Source organism: Falco naumanni, chromosome 1 (assembly GCF_017639655.2).
Source record: "Falco naumanni isolate bFalNau1 chromosome 1, bFalNau1.pat, whole genome shotgun sequence".
Classification (NCBI taxonomy): Eukaryota; Metazoa; Chordata; class Aves; order Falconiformes; family Falconidae; genus Falco; species Falco naumanni.
The window spans coordinates 117,472,317-117,493,211 of NC_054054.1; the positions used below are offsets into that span (position 1 = coordinate 117,472,317).

Here is a 20,895-nt window from a genome sequence, read left to right on the forward strand (position 1 = left end):
CCCTAAAGCAGCAAATTATTCACCATCCTCTTGTAGCATTTTGCAGCCAACTCTTTCCTGTGATGATTTTCAAAGGATGAAGAATGAACACCCTGATGACATTTCTAGTATCTATAAATATCTCCCCACTACCCTGCCTGCCGAACTGGTGAATTATGCAGGAAGATATATATATAATAAAACAATTGGATCCATTTTGTTGTCAACATCCCATTCTTCTTCAGCTGGCAAGGGAATAGCCCAGGCTGTTGCTCTGCAGGTGTTTAAAAAACGGGTAGATGTGGCGCTTAGGGACATGGTTTAGTGATGGACTTGGCAATGCTGAGTTAACGGTGGGACTTGATGATCCCAAAGGTCTTTTCCAACTGAAATGATTCTCTGATTCTATGGAATGAGAGCCAGACCTGACCCCTCTTTGACAACTAGTGCAGGACAAGGCGGGAGGACCAAGTCCCTCACTAAGTATCAGGGCAGCTCGAGGTGACTCACGCAGAACTGCAGGTCTCTCCAGGCTGTGGACTCCCACCCTGTGAACCCCACAGCTGCCTGGAAACAGGATCCTGGAAGTTCCAGTGCCACCATATAGGCAGTGGAAACAGAACTGGCTGATGATCCTCCCCTTCCCCCTCAGCCCTGGCAAGCAGGGACCTCTCAAGGTGAGGTGATGTTTGTCGAGGTGCTCATTGACTTTGGGGATTCATCTGAGTAACAGGGTTTGTAGTGTTCCCAAAGGAGGGTCACCATCCCTGCTGGAGACCTGAGTCTGGCCCTGAGATTGTAACCTGGCATTGGGTTAGGGTGGGAAAGTTTGGAGGTGCTCATCCGTGCTAATTCCACCGAGACCAAATCCTGCGCACATCTGTCATCTTCCCCTTCCATCCTATGCCGCCTGCCTGTGACACAGGGGCTGATACCTGCAGGGAGTGCAGAGATGGCACTGAACCCCACAGGTGAAAACCCCACGGCTGCTTGCATGGGGAGGGGCAGAAGGATGCTGCGTGCTTGATGCGGAAGAGAAACAGCAAATACCAGCGCGAGGCTGGGTCCTGCACTGCGCGGTGAAGCGCTGCAGGCTGCACAGAGCGCGTGGCACAGCCCCACTTCCCCGGGCAGCCAACCCAACCTCTCCCGATTCCCAGCTCCCCAGTGCTCCGCTTCTGCCGCTCAGAGCGATGCTCTGCCTGGCTTATTAAGCTAATGTGCACCCCAGTCATCCCTCTCTCTGCTTTCTGCTCTAAAAACCCAGCAGTTCTTACCCACTCCATTCGTAATTACAAATGCAGCTATCCAGATGTCCACGTTTGTCCCATGTGACCCTGCATGTACTCTCCATACGAGGAGCAAACATATAATACAGGCCTGCAGGCAATTTTTAAAGGCTAATTCAGGAATAATTATTTTTATTAGTAAATTTCTATCATTATGAATTATTCTTTAAATCCTTGTGGTGCATTTTTACTGCCGATCATATTAAGCACATTGGATATTAACACTGTTTTCAATGTTTCTAAAATTTATGGGAATACCATCAATAAACAGTTTATATCAACAACAACTAATGGTCTCACAACTTTTGACATCACACATATGACAAAGAAACACTCACGTATAGAAAGGAACAAGGCCTGAAGAATCTCACGGGTCACTGGACTATCTAAGGATTTTGGAGAAAGCCGCTGACTTTAAAACTACTTTGGATCACCAAAGAGAAATAAACATTACATTCAGCATGAGCTTAGCACTCTCTGGGTGTGGAAGATCTGGCTCTGGGTTGGGACCTCCCAGCGCTCCAGGGCAGCAGTATAGGAATTAGAGGATATTGATTTACAGCAGCCAAGAATCTGGACCACGTGCCCCCCCTGCACCTCTCTCACCTCCTCGCAGGCTCTCTTCAGGCTGGGTGCCCAGTGCTCAGAGGGATGGAGCCTGGGTTCAATCTCAGGATATTACTTTTGAAATTGTCTGAGAAAAACATTGTGAGGGATTTGCAAACGAGGTGCTCCGCTGGTGAGCCTAGATCTGCAGCAGCAATGCCACACCAGCGAGCACCCACTTGGAAGGATTTTCTCTAGTTTTAAGGTTAAAAGTCCACACATAAGTTGGCCCTCTTTGGCGTGTTTTGTATACAGGACACGGGTACATACTGCGGGTATCTTGTTTGTCAGCAGGAATAGCTTTGATGAAAATGACAGGCATGGCCGGCGTTAGTTCCTTGAGCCTGGCATCTGTGATTATCCCAGCCTACAAAGGACAGAAGACCAAGTCTTAGTTGGATTTCCAAGATATCCATCAGGTGTACCCCAAAACGCACGATCCTCTGTAATGTTTATACAAGCTGGTCTTACTGGGGAAGTGCAAACACCTTTTCTGAGGCCAAGGGAGTGGGTGAGTCTATTTGAGGTAAGGAGGGTCTGGATCACACACCTGCCCTGTTTTATCAGAAGCCTCCCTCAGGCGTAGCTTATCCCAAGGGTACAGATGCCTGCCCTCCCCAGATGCTCAAACCCTCACACACCTGACCGGACTCTGCAGGGGAGCGATGTTCCTGGCTGTCCCACCACATCATCCTCACTTAGCTCTTACTCAGGGTTTCGCCAGACCAGAAGCACCTTGTGGGGAGCACTGCTTGTGCTAGGACCAGTCGTGGACACCTGAACATGGTTCAGGATGGAGAACAACGCTCACTTAAGACGACTCTAAAAGGCACCAAGTAAGTGTCCCGCCACACCACCAAAATTTGGGCATGACCTGGGTTACACTTGGGTGGGCAATGAACGCACACAGTGCTTTGTGTGGCCCCAAAAGGCACCACAGCCTTGTTTCTACTCCCACAGGTGCTCCCTTCAGCAAAGGGGATCCACGACTGTTCCTGAGGGAATATTATCATCAAACAACAAGTCCATATGATCCTCTCCAAAGCAATGCTCTCACACAGCAGGCTGCCCGACCCAGAAGGATAGTATGCTGTCAGGGCATGAAATCAGTGGCTTGGTGCTCTAATCTGGGTCTCTCTGGCAGCTTCCCTTTCTCTTTCTGGCAATAAAATCCCCTACACATCAATCAATTTCCAGGAAAACCTGTAAAATTTCTTAATGGAGGCTAGAGAGACCAAATGGAAACAAATACAGAAATGGAAATAAAACTTCTCAGTGCTAAAGAAACTGCCTCTCACTGCAGCTTAGCTTCACATATCATTATTATTTCAAATGCTCTTAGATCAGAGTTGAGGGATGAGATTCAACCTCTCTGGTAGTTTATTTGGTTTTGCAAATCAGAGAAGAAAAATAATTCCTCTTGCAACACACCTTGGTTAAATTGTACTAATGCCATCTGTTATACTAAGCTATAATAAATCCAAGTCTGATTTAGGATTTTATATTTCCAACATGCTGAACAAACATTACATAATTCTTATAATACCTTGCAAAGATGCTATTTATCAAACATTATTATGTGCTATTTTAAATCCACATCTTTCATTTCTGAGGCTCGATTTTGATCAGATCTTTTACTGCTGACAATTATTCAAATCAAATTTCCAAGATGTATGCTACCTATTTCTGGGCTAACAAGAGTCGAAATCTTCCTGAGATATCTCTATGGAACATATAATTTTGTTATGTCTGGGCTGATTTTCATTTGCATTTTTTATCGCTCTCATCATCAGAAATTAATTGTGCTCTGAAAGCGATTTTCCCTAACTACTGGCACAGCACACCTGGTAAAACGCCACTGTTCTGTGCCTCGAGGCTCAGGCCTCAGATCTTAAAGAATTCTTCACTTCTGCTTGTCCTGGCTTCTCAACAGGCAATTTGAAGAGCAGATGTATTGTGCTGCCGCATATCGATGGGCCCAAAGACACAGAAGAGCTGTCACAAGCCAGGGATGCTCATAGATGGGCGCAAGCATCTGGCCATGTCCCCTCCCACCCCACTGCGTGTTGGGGTGTTAGCAGCACAGCCGCACCCGCACCACAGCTGATCTAGGGTCAGTTGGCTTGAAGACCTTCAGCATGGCTTGGCTGTCTTTCAGGTAGGGTTGCCTCTGCCTGCAGAGAAGGGGAGCTGGTGATCTAACCAACTGCGCAGGCAGCAGGGAACATCACTCCAAGGTGGTCCAAAAATTGCTGGGGTGAGTGGCTTCAGCTGGGTGTGGGGAATGAGCAAAAGAGCCATCCACGGAGCACGCAGTGAAGACTACCTAATGAAGTGCTGTCCAGTAAAGCCAATCGAAAAAGGAATTTTTATCAGAGGAGTTTAAGAGTTGAGATGCAGCTGGAAAAGGTTTTGCCAAGTTATTAATTTTTCAGAACAACCATAAATAAGAGACTGCCTGTTCACAGCACAATTTGCAAGTGTCCCCTCCGTGGTTGCATGGTAAGTTTATCACTGGAGACCTCAGCTTGAGCCACATCCTACTCTCGCTGTCAGAGCTCACAAATACATGGGCATTACTGACAGCTGACATCTGCAGGAAAAGGCTTCACATGATGCCCCAGCTCACCCCTCTGAGAAAAATTTCAACCTCTGATGCATGAGACCTGAGGCACCTGGTGCCTCTGCAGAAGAACATGGCAAGCTGTGGTTTGGGACTGTAGCACCAGAACTGGGCTGTGTCAGGGCTGGGTGACACACTGATGTTGTTTTCATCTGCATCCACTGCTGGGAGCATCTCAGATGAAAACAAGTGCTGTGCAACTGTTCCCAAAGTTTTTGAACGCCAAACAAACGCGACTGTTCCTTGCCACACAGGTGTGCCCTTCAAAGCCTCTCCACTGGTTTAAGACTGGTGCTTCACACAGGACTAGCTTTAAAAAGTACACAGAACCCACAGCTGGTGCAGCTCAAAGGGGGCACGGTGCCCTCCGTGTTAAGCCCCTGCTCAGCATGCTGTGCATCTCAGCCAAGGACAAGGTGATGTGCTGTCTGCACCTGGCAGAGCCTCGTGGGGCAAAACCCACCTCTCCCCTTGTCCTGTTAGGCTTCACTGCCCTTGGTGAGGAGCAGGGCCCACACTTGGCATCAGTTTTGGCTCTCCATTGCTGGAAGCAAGAAAGCCAGGAATCAATCAGCAATCTCCCATGGCTTAAGAGAAAATATCTCATAGTGGCACCAGTCAAACTACCTCTCACTGAGTCCCACTGACTGTAACAGTGCAACAGCAACAGATCATTTGGACTCAAAATAACCTGCTTGGCTTCATTTCATCTAATAGCTGCCTGCTGTTTTGTAATGAATGTTTTATAAATTTAAGACACCCAAGGGCAAACATAAATGTTTAAATAAATAGAAAAATGGGAGCAGCAGAACATAAAGGGACCTTTTCCTTTTTTGGAGGCACAATCTAAATGTGAAATATTCTTTAAAAGTGGATGTGATCCCCAGAGTAGTTCTAAATATGACCTGCCACTCAGGAGAGGATTAATTTGGAAGGAGTGTACAACCCAAAAGAACTGTGCACCTGTTTTAAAAATGCTGCATCCATTAATATATACTGGTGCTCACTGGATTACAAGTAAAATGAATAGTTCCACTAGGTGGAAATGATATTTCAGTGTGAGCAGCAACATATGAAAATATTCTTTTCCTTTCTGAAATAAATTGAAGCATGATACCCAAAGATTATGAATGGTTCTATAAATGTAATTGCTCAGTATCTTTCAATCACACGGAAAATGTAACCAGAAAAAGCCATTTAGTAAAGTCTGGATGGTCTCTGAAGACAAACCTCTTTGCTGCATGCAATCACCTGTACAAGTTATTGGAGAGAGGCGAAGGGGATAAGCCTTGTAACTCTCAAAAGATTTCTGACTTTGCACCACCAAAATTTCTCACTCTTCACTTCTACTGCCACCTGGGGATGGATGGGCAAAACCTAGGCAGAAGTCAGCCGTCTGACTATTATATTGTCCAGTAATGGTGGTAGCGATAGTAAAGGAAAGCATAGCAGCGGTCATTGGAACTTGTTTTTAGTGGAGTATTCGATGTGCAAGACCTGGAATTTTTGCAAAATTCAAGGGGTTTGTAAGATAGCCACACCGAAGGCTTAGAACAAGGCAGAGAACTGTAGGACCAGGGCTGGGGAGATGGGCTGGGCTGGGCTCTCCTCTGCTGCTGTGACTTCTGCTATGAGCAGAGCCAAAACCATGGAGGCAGGAGACCTGACCTTATACCCATGTGAGATCTTTACTGCAATCTTCTGACAGAGCTTTTGCCAATGTCCCTGGCTGTCTGTGGCTGTCCAGACCCAATGCACACATTGACCAATTTCCAGAGAGAAAAACAGCCTGGAGCTTTGACCTTCCCAAGGACTTGGGATAAAATGCACTGGATGCCATCAGTCGGTAAGTTCAAAGCTTTGCCCAGTTTCCTGTCCTTCATGGAAAACTACTGCAGAGAGGGAGCTGAAAAGTAAGCGGAGGGTATTCCAGCTGAATTGCAAGGTCAGGCTGGGATGGGATACGGCAAGCATGGCCTCTCTCCTCAGCACCCTACCACCGAGCCCCACAACAGATAAGGGAGGATCCTCAAGGTTAAGGCTCTAAAGAACTGCCTCTGAAACAGAAGCCTCTTCTTGCAAGACAGTAAAGTTGACACAGATAAGTAAGTTCTGGGTGACCCACTTTGACCAGCCTTCACTGTCGCAGGTTACTGGCAGCAGGAGCATCGAGGTGGCCGCCCAGAGGAGCTGCATGAATCACTGTCACCTAATCCTCAGGGGCAGCACAGCCCAGGAGCCGTGGTACCAGGGGCCCGGCACCTCGGAGGACCAAGCCCAGTGGGGATTTGTCAGCCTAATGGCTCCTGCTCTGCAGACTGCCTTGCTAACAGCTGACAACCGTCAGAAGGAATGACAGGGACAATTTTGCTCCTCCGGGATGCTGCTCTGAGAGGTGCATTGCGAGAAGGGCACCGACAGCTACATGGGCAGGAAACAGCAAGCATGCTGCTCCCCTTCGGCTGCCCGGCTGGTGGGTATGGTTCTACCTGGGCTGCTCTGAGGCTGGCTGTGCTATAACTGAAAGGTACTGGGCCACATCCAGCAGAGGAAAGAATAAGAGCAAGAGCCACCCACACTGTTCTGTTTGTCCAGAACCAGCCTACCCTGCCTGCCCCCCTGCTGAGACATCAGCCTGAGTCCACATGGACCACAGAGACTTCATGCATGCTGTATTTAGCACCCTAAGGGGATGGCTAAAGGATGTGATTAATTTCTGGTCACAAACCCTATCTATGCAGATGACATCCTGTAGCACCCGACAGTGGTCTGGATTTGGCACATCCCATCCATTCAGCTCTGGGAACATGAAGACGTAGGAAATCAGAGTCCTCTCCTCTCTCCCCACTGCTGCTAAAGAGGCAACAGAGCAGTGATGCTGCAAGAGCCTGCCCCGCCGCTTTTGGAGGCAGCGCTGAGAACACAACCGTATGAAGGTGCAAGGGCAACACAGTCCTGAGAGGACCCCACATTTTCTAAAGCCTGTAGTAACACCGCAAGTACTGACCACAGTTTAGTCAACATACACTGAAGCTGAGATTCACTTTGTAAAAACAAGATGTACCACTGCAAGTGGGCCACCCTGAGCTCCCCTCACAGCCATGGAACAGACAGTTCCAAGGAGTGATTCATCCAACCACCTCGATACCCACCCCAGCCTGCAGCCATCGTTCACATCTTCCCCACTCCTGCAAGGCAAGATGAGCACCTGTCCGGGCTGCAAAGTTCCCCAGAGCACAGTACTGACCCACAAAAGCCTAACATCTGCGGCTTCTCTCTCAACACGAGAGCCTTGGTGAGCTCACCTGTGCATCCCAGCGCGCACCCTCCATGAACAAACCGTGGACGTACGCCCCTTCCCGAGGAGGACTGGCAAAATCTTCTCTGTTCTTTTTTGTCACATCGCACTGCAAGGTCATCTTATCCAAAGGCCACCCGTTTTTTCGGGCTGCGGACTGCATGATGGCTGTCAGGATGGACTGGGGATTGAAGAAGCCACCAAGCCACAATGTGGCAGGTAAAGAGAAGTCTCCTGTCCACGCCTCCAGCTCCTTGATGCGAGTGAGGAGGTCAGCAAACCACGTGCCCAGGCTGGCTGTGGAAGGGTAAGCCCTCTTTATCCAGGACTCCGGCACCATGTCCAAGAAGAGGGCATTCTGCAGATTCTCCATGTCACTTGTCATGGTCAGTTCTCCCTGAGTGAGAAAGGGTGTAATTAGCACTGGAAACTCTTTAACCTGAACAAAGCCAGACTGGAAGCAGAAGCTGAGCTAGGAAGTGTGGAAGAGCGCAGCATCCTACACAGTCACTGGTGTTCACATACTGGGGATTTCTTCATGTTTTGGGTTTTCATGAACACCTTCTATTGCATATTCCTGCATCCTCATCTTCCCTACTGTAAAAATACTACTTGGAGGAAAAGTTGCAAAACAGTGACAGTGAGCGTGGGTTTCCCTCGGCTGTCCCAGCGTTGCTTCTGTTTTCTCTCATGTACTGACCATCTTTACAGGGCAGATTTTCAGAGGTGCAAAGCTGGTTTTACTCAGGCTGCCAGGGCAGGATACTGGAGTCTGTGATGACTTACTCTAAAACTGTCCAAATGTTTATTATGTCCAGTCCTATCCCCCTCCTCTCCTCCACTTTCCCTCACACCTCTCCTCCTCTATTACTTTGCAGAACAAGTCTTTCTTTCTGACTTCACATGTTGCCTGCAAATGTAATCACAGTTTCTTTCACAGCAGGGAAACACACAACAGATTAAGATATGATTCAGCCAAGTGAGATAGAGAGAGAGGTTTGACTTTTCCTTTATCCAGCAATTAATTTTTTTTAAAGCTTTTAGAAACCTGTATCAGTTTCACCCAGGCAGGAGAAGAGCTGGAACATCACTGCATGGCCAAACAGGGGCTCTGCACAGCAGTAACATGCACCCCTCCTGAGCTTCTGGCGTTCTGCAGAGAGTCCCCAGTGTCTGCTAGTTTAAACTTAAGAAAATTCCTGCTGCATCCAACTGAAATTACATTAAATCTAAGGGAGAGATGCCTGGATGCTGAAAGGACAGCTAAGAGACGCCAGTAGGAGGTGCAGCAGGTTGCACAGAGGGCACACAGACGGGCTCACACACACATGCTTAGCATCGGTGGCGACATGCCACAGGGCACTGCCCCCAGCACCATCCGCAGCAGCTGTCCCTGGCACAGCAGAGGCCTCAGCTCAGACCAAGCTGGTGATGGAGCCTGCAGCTCAGCGTGTCTGGGACTGCAGGCAGTGCCTGGAGCCGCTCACTGAGCCTGGGGCTGGGAGGCTCTCTCCTTGCCTGTAGGTGTGAGCCGGTGGAGGACCTGCAGGATCTGCAGGAGCAGGCCAGCAAACTGTTTAGCATCAGAGATAATGAAAAAGAGACCAACTGGATCTTCCCTGAGACCATGCAACTAAAAGAGGAGCCTCGACTCCAAACAGCATCAAAGGCAGGCAGGCAGAGTCTGCGCCTATCTGCCTGGGAAAGGGAGACTCCCAGAAGGTGAATGTGAAGAAGAAGGTGAAGGCTGCAAGCTTGTGACTTCCAGCAACAGGAGCAAACCTTGTGTCCTCCCTGCAGATGCAAAGCCACAGAACAGGTTCAGTGCCCAGGTAGGGAATGAGAGATTGGGAGCTCTCTCTGTCAAAGCATTCATGCTGATGGAGCCTGAGCCATGCAGCAGCACAGGAGAGATCAGTCAGTGACAGTAGTAGGTGACTCCCTGCTGCAGAGGACAAGACCTCCACCTATCAATCTGTCTTGCTGTCTGGGGACATCTACTGCACACTGAGAGCTTCAATCCAGGATACTGCAGAAAGACTGCTGAGGTTTCTCCGGCCCTCAGACTACTACCCCATTACACTTTGCCACAGGGTCACCAACGATACCCAAAGCCATTCTAAGGGACCTGGACAAGCTGCAGAATTGAGCTGAGAGGAACCTCATGAAGTCCCACAGAAGGAAATGCCAAGAGTTGCACCTGAGGAGGAATAACTCCATGCACCAGTACACCCTGGGGACCAACTCCCTGGAAAACAGTTGCAGGAAAGGACCCGGGAGTCCTGGTGGGCAAGCAGCTGACATGAGTCAGCAACGTGCCCCTGTGGCAAAGGCGGCCACCAGTGTCCTGGGCTGCATTAGGAGGAGCATTGCCAGCAGGTTAATGGCAGCACTCTGCTCGGCACTGGTCAGGTCACCTCTGGCATGCTGGGGCCAGTGCTGGGATTGTTCAGCCTCAAGAAGAAATGGCTCAGAGGGGTCCTTTCAATATCTGTACAGAAGACGGAGCCAGATGTTTCTCAGGGATGTCCAGTGACAGGACAAAAGGCAATGGGAACAACCTGACATACAGGACATTCCATTGAAATACAAGTACAAATGTTTTTACTGTGAGGGTGGCTGAACACTGGAACAGGTTATCCAGAGAAGCTGTGCAGTCTCCATCTGTGGAAGTTTTAAAAACCCGCCAGGGCGTGGTCCTAGGCAACCTGGTCTACCTGACCCTGCTTTGAGCATGGGGCTGGACTATACAATCTCCAGAGCAATTAACCTGTGATTCTGGGATGCTCAAGCCAAGTAGCCTGCAAAGACAAAAGCTGGCAAATGCACGCTCAGCTTCTACCGGTGCATAGTGTCCTTCAGAATTTAAATATTTGCATGCCCCATGCTGAGCTAGAGGGCCACAGCACACCATAGCAGTTTGGAGACTTACAGCTATTGTTAATCACTGGTTTCAATTATAAATACTCACTTTTGTCTCCTTATCGCTTTGCCAAAATTTATCCAACTTACAATTTCTCTTTGCCTCAGGCTGAGTGTTTTTGGAAAGATTAACTGAAATCAGTTGAGCCATTGCTGAGAATGAGGGTGAGGGAATTGGGTCAGTCTATTCACATTAAAAAATTCCAACTGTCCTTTCGCAGGACTTCAGTGCCTCCAGCCATGAGGTCAGCAGAGGTGCCTTTTACTGGAGCCACAAAAATCTATGAAGCTTTAGCAAAAGTTGAAATCTGCTTAAAGCAACCCCAACACGTATTTAGCAACGGCTGTCAGAGTCCAGCAGCTACAAATCTTTGCAGTTTATTCCTGTGCCAACCATGTCCTGCAGAGCTCTGATCTGCAGATCACCCTGACAGGCTACAAGCCCACAGCCGGACACCCACCCAGACCAGGGAGAGCCGTGACAAGCGCTTCTGATGATGGTCCACGCTGCATCGGGCACTAACGAGGGGAAGCGGGCTCAGTGCTGAGTGATCAAGGCTTAGGGCAAGCAAGCCTGCTGGCACCCTTGGGGTAGCAAGTGTTTTCTCCAAGGAAGCGCGCTGCAAAGAGACTGGAGACTCCTGAGCTTGGGAGACAGCTTGTCATCAGAACAGAAACCCTCTGAGCTAACCACGCTGTTGCAAATGCAACACTCGGAGCTGCTGGATGACAGCTCAAAGGGCTTGGATGCGTATCTGCCCCATACACTGTGTCTTATCAAAGGAAAGAAGGGTTTCAGCTGAATCTGGGCACTGGAAATGTCCACTTTAGTCCTTTTGGCTTTTTAGCACTTGACTTATAACCCTTATCTTTTCTTTTTTCCCTTTCACTTTTTAAATTCCTGTGAAAGTTTCTGAACTTCCACAATAAAATGCATTCTGTCCAGCAATAAGTGAGGGCAGTACTTCGAGGGGATGTGCCTCCCCAGCACCCAGCACCAATTCAAATCAGAGCCAAGGGCACTTTTGTACTGCCCCGTGCCTGGAAGCCACTGCAGCCCTGGGGTGCCCATTCAGAGTTACCCCACCACCACCAGAAGTCTGTGGTTTCCCATCCAGAAGTCCCCTGGGCAATGGTCATTTCTCAATAGGATGGACTGGTACAAGGCATTATTAAACCTTTGCTCCAGAGATGACTTTTTAAAAGTAGTAAGCTTTTAAAGGCAGCAAGCATCTGAACCTGTTGGGTTTCCCCATGGAGAATAGATTTCTGATGGACAGAGAAAATCATGTGTACAAAGGTTTTAAGATGGTCTTGGTATTAACAGTTCTGAAGTTAAAAGCAACAAATAATGAATGAAAAAACAGAGGCAGGACTATTTGCAATTAGTCCTAAATCATGAGGAACAACCATAACCACCTTTCAAAATAGACGTCACCTTCTATCATTTCTTGTGAGCAGGGACCAGGTAAGTCTCTGCCAGTAAATCATCTCATTATTTCTACTCAATGATTTTACATTTGTAGGGAATCTCAAAATGATGGGTTACCCAGTGAAAGGTCTTCAAAGTCCTGGGTAATTCCAAGCACGGGGGTCAAACAGAAATGAAAGATGTCTCATTTTGGTATTTGCCATTAGGTGTCAAAGAAATAGAAAGGCAGTGCATGCCCCATCCATCCCCCCTTAGGCACCTGAGCTGTTTCCCTTTATCTACAACACACTAAGACCACTTACTGATGCACAGTTAAAGTTTACCCAACAAAAAATCATGGGAGGTCTGATCAGAGGGGCTGGTAATGAGCTTCACAAGGCTGTCAAAATTACTTGACCACACCAGGGGCAGCTGCCACGGCTTTGTTATTTAATAACTTCTGTTGGCAGGCAGACTCTGAAGTACCATTGCAGTTCCTTCATGTCACATGGGTCATCATCTCCCATCTCAGGAGAGCTTGGACACTGAGAGGACCAGTCTCTGGTTAAAACCATGACCAGACCACGCAGGAAGAAAAAAAATTTCAAGGGGCAAAGTACTGGCCACAGTGGGACACTGGCAGCCACAGGGGCTTCTAACATCAACAGCCAGAAGTGGTTTGCACTCCTGGAAAGGTTTTAAAGAGGATAAAAATATTGCAAAATGTGCGCAAGTAGTCAAATTGATTTAAAGACATTACCCTTATGACCATATATCATGTCTAGTTTTACTTTCAGGAAACAAATGAATTAGCAAATGTAATTCTCAGGAAGGCTTAAGAAAAGCAATTCTTAAAGCCTGCGCACTCAAGCATACTCATTGGAATCTCCTGTGAGGGTTCAAAGCATCTATAGCAGCTATCTCATACAGTTGTGCAAATACAATTATGCATAAATTTGCATTTCAGATGCTGAATACTAAAGCGCATCAGGAATGATTCAGGTTACTTTTTTTTTTTTTTTTTTTTTTTTAATTTTTCCCCCCCAAAATGCTGGGAGCAATTTTCATTAAAGACATCCTTGAAGGAAATCCTAATCAGCCTGCAGACATTCCCTCAAGATGAGCAGACTATTGTCACAAATTGTTTTCTCAGTTAAGGTTATTTTCACTCGATACAGCAAAATACCCAGCTAGCCTTACAAAATTTGGTGTTCTCATTGTGGAGGTTTATCCTTCACTGAAGTTGCAAAATAGAAAATCTGCTTGCAAAAATTACACTGGGTACAACATTAACATGCAAGAGTTTCAGCCCAGCCTCTGGTCTCACCGAAGTCATCCAGAACAAAGGGCTTTGAAATGAAACATGCCAGTTATTTCTGATGGCTACCAGTCTATTGCAATTTCTCTTCCCTTAATGGGATGTCTCCTATTTTCGGACCAAACAATCACTTTCCGCTACACAGACACAATGAATCATTCAAAAATTCAAATTAGGCATGACATTTCCAACTCGCCTTCTTTTAGCAGATAGTCAGTTAAAAACAGTAAGACTTGCTTCCTCTGGGTTTTATTTATTCTCCTCTGAGGTCTGTGGTTCCTCTTATGTAAACTGTCCTCCTCTGAGTGCTGTCAGTACAGATTCCCAGTCCCAGAGATTATCATGCATCAACAGTTCCCATAGGAGATGCTCTCAGAAGGAACAATTAAAGAATGATTTATCTCCCAAACGGAGTGTGAGAACTAGCTGTCAAGTCAGGACAGTAGCACTGCCCTCAGAAAGAGCCAACAGGAGGGCCAAGCATCCCTGGGTCATTATGTGGTACCCAAGGCATGGGCAGCAGCACAGGTCATGCACAACCTCTAACTCAGCTCTGCAGGGACCCAGGTGCAACCTTTGCTCGCAGGTACAGAAGAATTGCCCACAGGTGATATCTCAGACCCGTCAAATTTGTCTGTGAAGCACACACCAGATGAAGAGATGCTAACACAAAATGGTACTGCTACTCATCTGCTTTTAGTAGTCCTTAAGTCCTGGCCCTGTGGTGCCACTGAATCACACCACAGGTATTGAGGCTGTTGGGACCAACCTCCGCAGTTATTAGAGGTGCCTTTTCTGCAGATACCATCTCACTTCCCTGCCATGACTTGTGGCAGGGTTTTGGGGAGAAATTTGCACCCTCTATTATTGCCTGACTTCTGTGGTTTATTTTGTCTGTGGTTTATTTAAGCCCATGCATCCGCTCATTCTCCCTACCAATATTAAATTAGCTTATTCTTCTCCATATTAAATTTAATTGCTACACATTGTCACAGTTACAATTATATCTTGTTTGGTGCTCCAGCACTGAAATACTAAATCACTTCTGTTTACCTGTCTCAGGAAACAGAATTTTCAATTCCGCTGCCTTATGCTAGAAAACAAAGGATATCAGTTTATAATAATTGACTACATAAATATCAGCCTATTTTCAAATGGACTGTACGTACTAGGCCACCACGAAGTGGATATGATATGTCTCTCTCTCCAATCAAGACGATAAGCATCAGCAGCGTACGCAACGCAGAAGTGCCTGAGCTAGCAGGGACCCGGGCTGCTGGGTTCACCGTGTACAACACAACGCGGCTGGGATTTAGAAGCAGCCTAGTCCTTCCCCTCTGGAGCTACAGCTCCCTAAGGTCCCAGAGCCAGCCCTGTCACCTCTGCGTGCATGCTGCAGACATGTCCTCTGAAGATCTCTCTTCAAAACTGCCCTCATGGAAGGGTTGGGGTTGTCATTCAGGGCCTCTTTGCTCATCTGTGAGCTCTTCTGCTAAGAGCATCATGCAAAGCGGTTGCAGTTCCTTCAAGTGTGATGGTTCCCATGTTATGCAAAATATTTTTGTGGGCCGAGTGCTTTGGTGAAATGAGATGACAGCCTGTCTTTCAGGAAATGATGGAACAGGGAATGTCCAGTGACTGATGTCTCCAATTGCTGCCTCCCACCATGAAATCATCCAGGGAGCAACTTTGTGGCAATGACACAGGGAAGGCATCAGGGTAACACTGAAGCCACCAGCTTTGCTTTGCAAACTCAGACAGCATTCCCCTGCTGCACTTAGGCTTTTCCAAGGAACATACAGCACTTGGCTACGGTGAAAATTCTTCTGGGATGACAAGGTGAAGGCAAGGTGTTGCTGCAGGGCACCAGGCTTAGCTAGGCAGGTCCTCACTTACAGTGCAGTCTGACCTCTGCTGGGTTATCCCCTACTGGGCAGTCAGTAGCCTTTTATATTTTGTCCCACCAGCTGCCTGGGAGAGGATTCAGCAGATGACTTCCCTGCCAGTGAATGCAGCCTCAAAGCAGAGCCCCCTTGCACCTCCGGCTGAACACAGAAATCTGCATCCTACCTGGCGTGCCCCAGAGCCCTCACTGCTCTCCACACACCCAGAGGGACACAGACGTCACCTTCCTGGAGCAGAACGTAGCTTCTTACCAGGGTGGAGAAGCAGCTGTGGCTGGAGCGATCCTGGACAGTATCTCCATAGGGAAGGGCTGCTCCTGACCCTCCTCTATTAGCAAATGACTCATACCCAGCAAGTGGAGTTGTCTCTCTTCCAAAATTCTTGAGTTTTTAGGCTTTTTCTCTTAAAGCTCTGGACATTTTGTGTCCTTACACATAACTGTTCTCTCCTTTGATTTCTGCTCAGCTTGTGCTTTTAATAGTCTGTTACAAGTTGCCCCCATACTGAGACATTTTGTGAAGAGGTGTGATTTATTTGGCTTACCTTTAAATGGGCCACCTCTCAATTTCTGCGTGACTTATTGATGCTGTGGTACAGTATCTGGTGGACAGAAGTGCCTGGTCTCTGCTCCCGAAAAGCAGTCATTGCTATGTGTATCTTTAACCTCTCCCAGCGCCCCTGCGCTCACGGCCTGCGGACAATGTGCCATTTGAAATCCATCTGTGAACCCTTCCCCACGGAGTCAAGTTAGTTTTGCAGCCAGCAGCTCTGAATACAGAGTGTGACCCTTTCTGTTCCCCGAGCACCTTTTCCACTCATCAATGTTTCACTGCCAGCACCGAGAGCTCCTACCTTCAGCCCCAGATCCAGTTCCTTGAGCGAGCGCTTGATCTCACTGGTGAGGATGTTCATGCGCTCACATTCCTGGAAGGCAACCGCAACATATGGTGTCCTCTCCTCCACCTTTGCCATCAGTTCTACAAGGTTAAACTCATCCGTCAACTTCTCTAACATCTCTTCAAGAAGGGCTTTCACCTGTGGGCCAAAGGGAAAAGCCAGAGGGATGTCAGCAAACGACCGGCTGAGCCTGCTGGGCTGCAGCTGCCTGGTCATGGTGTGGAAGCTCCATCTGCCACTTCATGTCCCTACAATGATCAGTGCCAGCTGCACGGGGCACGGCACCTTTCAGAGAGCTTGCCCCATCTCATCACAATTCAAATGCTTACCGAAGTTAATGTCAGATGAGAAGCTTTCAAAATGATGGTTTAAAAATGTCACTGTGACATGTAGCTGTCTCCTCTCGGCTCTCAAGCCCGTACTCTTACTTCTCCTAAGGTCTGATGCAATGCAAGAAGACGGATGGGGCCATCGCCTCAGCTCAGCCCCAGGACAGCTGAGCTGATGAGCTGTTTTTCTGTGGTATATTGCTAGAGAGAGGTGGCTATGTAAAATGTAATTTTAAGCTGAATTTAGCATTCTGAACTAATGGAGCCATGGAAGAAACGCATAATGAAACAAAACTATTTTCCAGTCACCAGCACAGTTTGATTTAGAAACGGTGCTTTATATCTGTAAACACTAAACAGGGAAATCTCCAACGCAACTGCAAGTTTCTAGTGTCTAAAAAATAACACAGACAAAAACCTTTCTGGCTGACAATGAGGCATGAAGCCCCTAATCTTCATGGGCTCAACTGTATCTCTCAGGTTTACTTGGACTGTTAGGCATCTTGGTAGGGCAGTCTCTCACACGGTGCTTCTCCTTCCTTCCCTGCTGGGACCTAAGCAAGGCTTCTGCTTCCTGGGGATTTCTCAGGCACACATAACATGCGATTCAAGTTCTTTGATTTGATGTGCAAAACCCGGGGTGCAGGTGCCGGTGCCAGCTTCCAGCCAGCGGCAGAGCCAGCCCAGGGGAACTGTATTGCTATGCCCACCAACTTTCATATTTTGAACTCTGTACTCCAATTTCCTCCCACTGCTGCTCTTCCAAACCCGCTACACTCCTGTCAGACGTCACGGAGAGGTGATGATGTGTAGGCTGTTACTGCAAACAGCTAGGTGGCTAAAGCTAAAGCTCAGCTGGAAAAGCTCTTCAGCTGCGCCTCAGGTGCAGTATAGAAATATCCTCTAATTTGAAACTTCCCTGCAAGTCCCTTTGGCTCTGATGGTTTCACAACAATTACAGCTCGTTTTCTGTAATGTGGCCTCAGAAACCTGAGGGAGCAACTGGACTTGTCAGAGCCTCAGGAAAATGACAGGCTCTCAGTTTCCCTACAAGCTCCTAAAACCGCCTCAGCCAAACTAAGGGCTGGAAATCCTCAAACGGAGGAGCTAAGAGCCAGCTCTTAACTCTCTCATTCAAGGACCAGGTGAAAAGGACACAGCCAGTGCTAGTTACAGCTCAGATAACGAGATCCCCCCTCCAGAAGAAAATTAGCTACGGGAGCGTCCCCCCAGGCACACACGGCCACACTCTGTTGCTTTCAGGCAGCTTTCATTCTCAGAGGGAATGCAAAAGCCATGGGGACTTCTGTGCTCCTGTGACAGTCTTCTTGCCTGTCACCAGGAGTTTTCAGGGTAGCCATGCCCTGTGATACCATTGCTGGATCACTCACTGAGAATTTTTCTTCTCGGGCCAAGGAGTTTCATCGTATTTCAATAACAAAAAGACTGGGAGGAGAGCAGTAGTAATCACATTTGCTATCTTTGAGCATCTCCCTTTGCCTTTGCTACCTTGGGATTACTCCCCTCACCCCAAATTTCAGTGTGAACTGTAAATGGAACGTGCTGAGCACTTCTAAGAGCACCTCAGTTGAAGGCAGTATGATCTCCAGCTCCACACCAAGCCAAAGGAAGCACATGTGAAACCACAGACTTCATATAAGCTTTCCGACGGCCGTTCATTACTTTGCAAAGCTTGAAACACAGAGCTGGGACCTTAAGATCGCAGAAATAAAAATACAAGTAAGCCCTGGCTGGTTTCAGATCCCGTTATGAATGCTTGGGCCAGATTTTAATGAGCTGTGTCTTTCGAGAGGAAGGGCTGGGCTCAGCCCGGTACAGGGGCATAGTGATGGAGTTCTGCGGGAAATAAGGAATGACAAGGCTGCTGGGAGCCTGGGAGCTGGGTGGGACCTGGTGGCAGCAGCAAGAGGTGGGCTGAGCTCTGGGTGGCACACTGTACCTGGCAGGCAGAGCGCTCGGGGCTCATTGCTATGCCAGTCACGGCGTGGTGCACAGGGACCAGTGGTTCGGAGACAGCGGAGGCCACAGAAGGTTTATTTGCAACATCTTCAGAGGATGATAATTGAAGGCACTGCAGTTCAGGGGGTAATTAAAAGCCACTGTCCTATTACTGACAATACTCCAATTACATCTCACCATGGTGATGTTCTGCATAATACGAGGCTCGTGGGTTTAGACACTCGGTTTGTAACAGCAAATGCAGAACACTTTGTAATAAGCAGTTGTGAGACAAACCTGACAGACTCTTACAAATGAGACAGGTACCAAATTCGGCAGCTCCTTCCTCTACCACTCTCACCGTTTCTTCCCTGGTCACCACTCCTCCTTCACCCATGCTGGTGGCCCGGGGCTGCATCTCCAACACGATGCGAAAGAGCCTCTCTGAGGTCTGGGTAAGGAAGCCGATCTCAGCGTTGGGATGGAGACCATACAGATAAGGAGACTCTGGAGGCAAGGTGTCGTCTATGTACTGTACATAGGAGAAATTCAGGTTCCAGTTAGATACAAAGTCCAGGTCACTTTGCCTGCAGTGTTCACAGCACTGGAATTATCGCCCATCTGAGTAAGAAAGCCCAGGCTGACACAGCTCTGCTTGTGGCTGAAACACCAGTGATCTGATGGGAGAAAGGAGCGTAACAATTGTTTACAGAACTGCTCCTACTCCTGCTGTGAAAATTTAGTAATTGCTGAAGTTTGGCTTGGCTACATATCTCGGGCTTGGACTTTTCCTAGCAATTATCTGCTGCGCATTTCAGCATCAATATCCTGAAATCTCTTGTGGGAATTTAGCTTCCAGCAGTTAAGTTTTGTGAGTAAAACCAGCCTAATATGCCTATCTCTGCTACCGCATCTGTGTACAAAGAACAGATGAGACCAGTAAGAGGATCAACAAGACCCTTCACTGCCTCTCATTGAAACTGATGATAAAATGGAGCTTGAAAGGGCCATTTTAGCAAACGCTATGTGGATGCAATTTTACAGGAGCCCCACTCAAGCCTCAAGAACCAATACAGTTGTTCTATTCATGCATGAACAAAATGAGCCCATGATGAAGCAGCAAATTACCATTAGACTTGGTTCATCCAAGGGAATGCTGAAACGTCTACAGAAACAGAACATAATGGGAAATAACAGGAGGTGTGTTGAAGCACTGAGCACTGCAGTTCTATTCACTGCCCCCGAAGACAGATTATAGGGTAGTTATGGAAGTCATCAAATTTATGTGTATAAATAATGCCAGAAAATGAAGCGCTTACCTGATGATAGCCATTATAGTCCATGTTCCCTGGGAGGGGGAATCCTGGAGCAAGGAGGAGTTCTCCCTCCAGCATTTCTGGCTTAATATATTCTTCCAAATAGGTTTTGCAAAGCCGCCTGTCCCAGTCATCTGTAATGTGACCTCCATACATAATCTCACCGAAGAGGTAGCGTAAATCATCGTATGGGACCTGAAGAATGAACCAGGAGGGCATGAAGGAGTTCAGACAGCCAGAGCTCCACCAGCCGTGTCACCGAGCTGCAGGCTACAGCACTCAGCACTGATCTGCACAGCAAGTGCTTCCACTTCACCATTTCAGTTTTCTAAGTAAACAGACATTAGGTAGTAGTCAAATCCTGCCCAAGGAAAACTGGATCACAGCATAGATTTCATGCAAATTCCCACTGAAATGCAAATTTATTCTGAGCTCTGTTAAACCAAAGACCACTATGTATTTTCAATGAATAAAGACCACAGACGCTATTTGCTATGATTTGTAAGCGGCTACAGATGTGAGCAGCACTGAAGCTCCCCATCTCACCACAAAGGTATACGAAACCGTGAAGTTACAGAACCGAAGATAGTCAGCAAATGGCATTTAAGGAGACTCCCTGGGAGTTTTGGCACAAGCCAGCTCATCGCTGGTGGTTACAAGCCACCAGACAGCCCACCATTGACCCACGTACCTTTGAGCTGGCCTCCAGGTAGTTATAAAGCACGTTCACGGAGATAGTGAGGTCTCCAGTGTTAAAGGGGTAGGAACGGTTCCAGCCCTGGGGCCCAAACTTGCGCCTTTCTGCCACCACGGCATGGAAATAGCAGAGGGCAAAGAGGATGCTCTTGAACTCGTTCTCCCGGGTGCACATCTCCAGGGTATCCTGCAACACAGGCAGAGGGGCAGGGCTGTGTAAGTCCACGCTGCCCTCAGCCTTGGTGACTCTCAGCGCCTCCCAGATACGCTGGCCTTTGGACAGGAGTGAATTGATTTTCCCAATCAGTTCATTTCTGCACAGTATACACATTCATTAATTTTCTAAG

General features: G+C 47.8%; 1 protein-coding gene across 1 annotated transcript in view; it reads right to left on the reverse strand.

Moving 5' to 3' along the window:
- Positions 1-1,464: 1,464 nt before the first annotated feature.
- Positions 1,465-20,895, reverse strand: part of DNAH9 (dynein axonemal heavy chain 9) — a 188,722-nt gene continuing 169,291 nt past the window's right edge. The window contains exons 64-69 of the mRNA XM_040588011.1: positions 20,544-20,735; positions 19,856-20,047; positions 18,898-19,068; positions 16,204-16,386; positions 7,803-8,192; positions 1,465-2,241 (exon numbers count right to left, since the gene is read on the reverse strand). Of these exons, the coding sequence (XP_040443945.1) occupies positions 2,014-2,241; positions 7,803-8,192; positions 16,204-16,386; positions 18,898-19,068; positions 19,856-20,047; positions 20,544-20,735 (1,356 nt within the window). The 3' untranslated portion in view covers positions 1,465-2,013. The remainder of the gene's footprint in view (positions 2,242-7,802; positions 8,193-16,203; positions 16,387-18,897; positions 19,069-19,855; positions 20,048-20,543; positions 20,736-20,895) is intronic.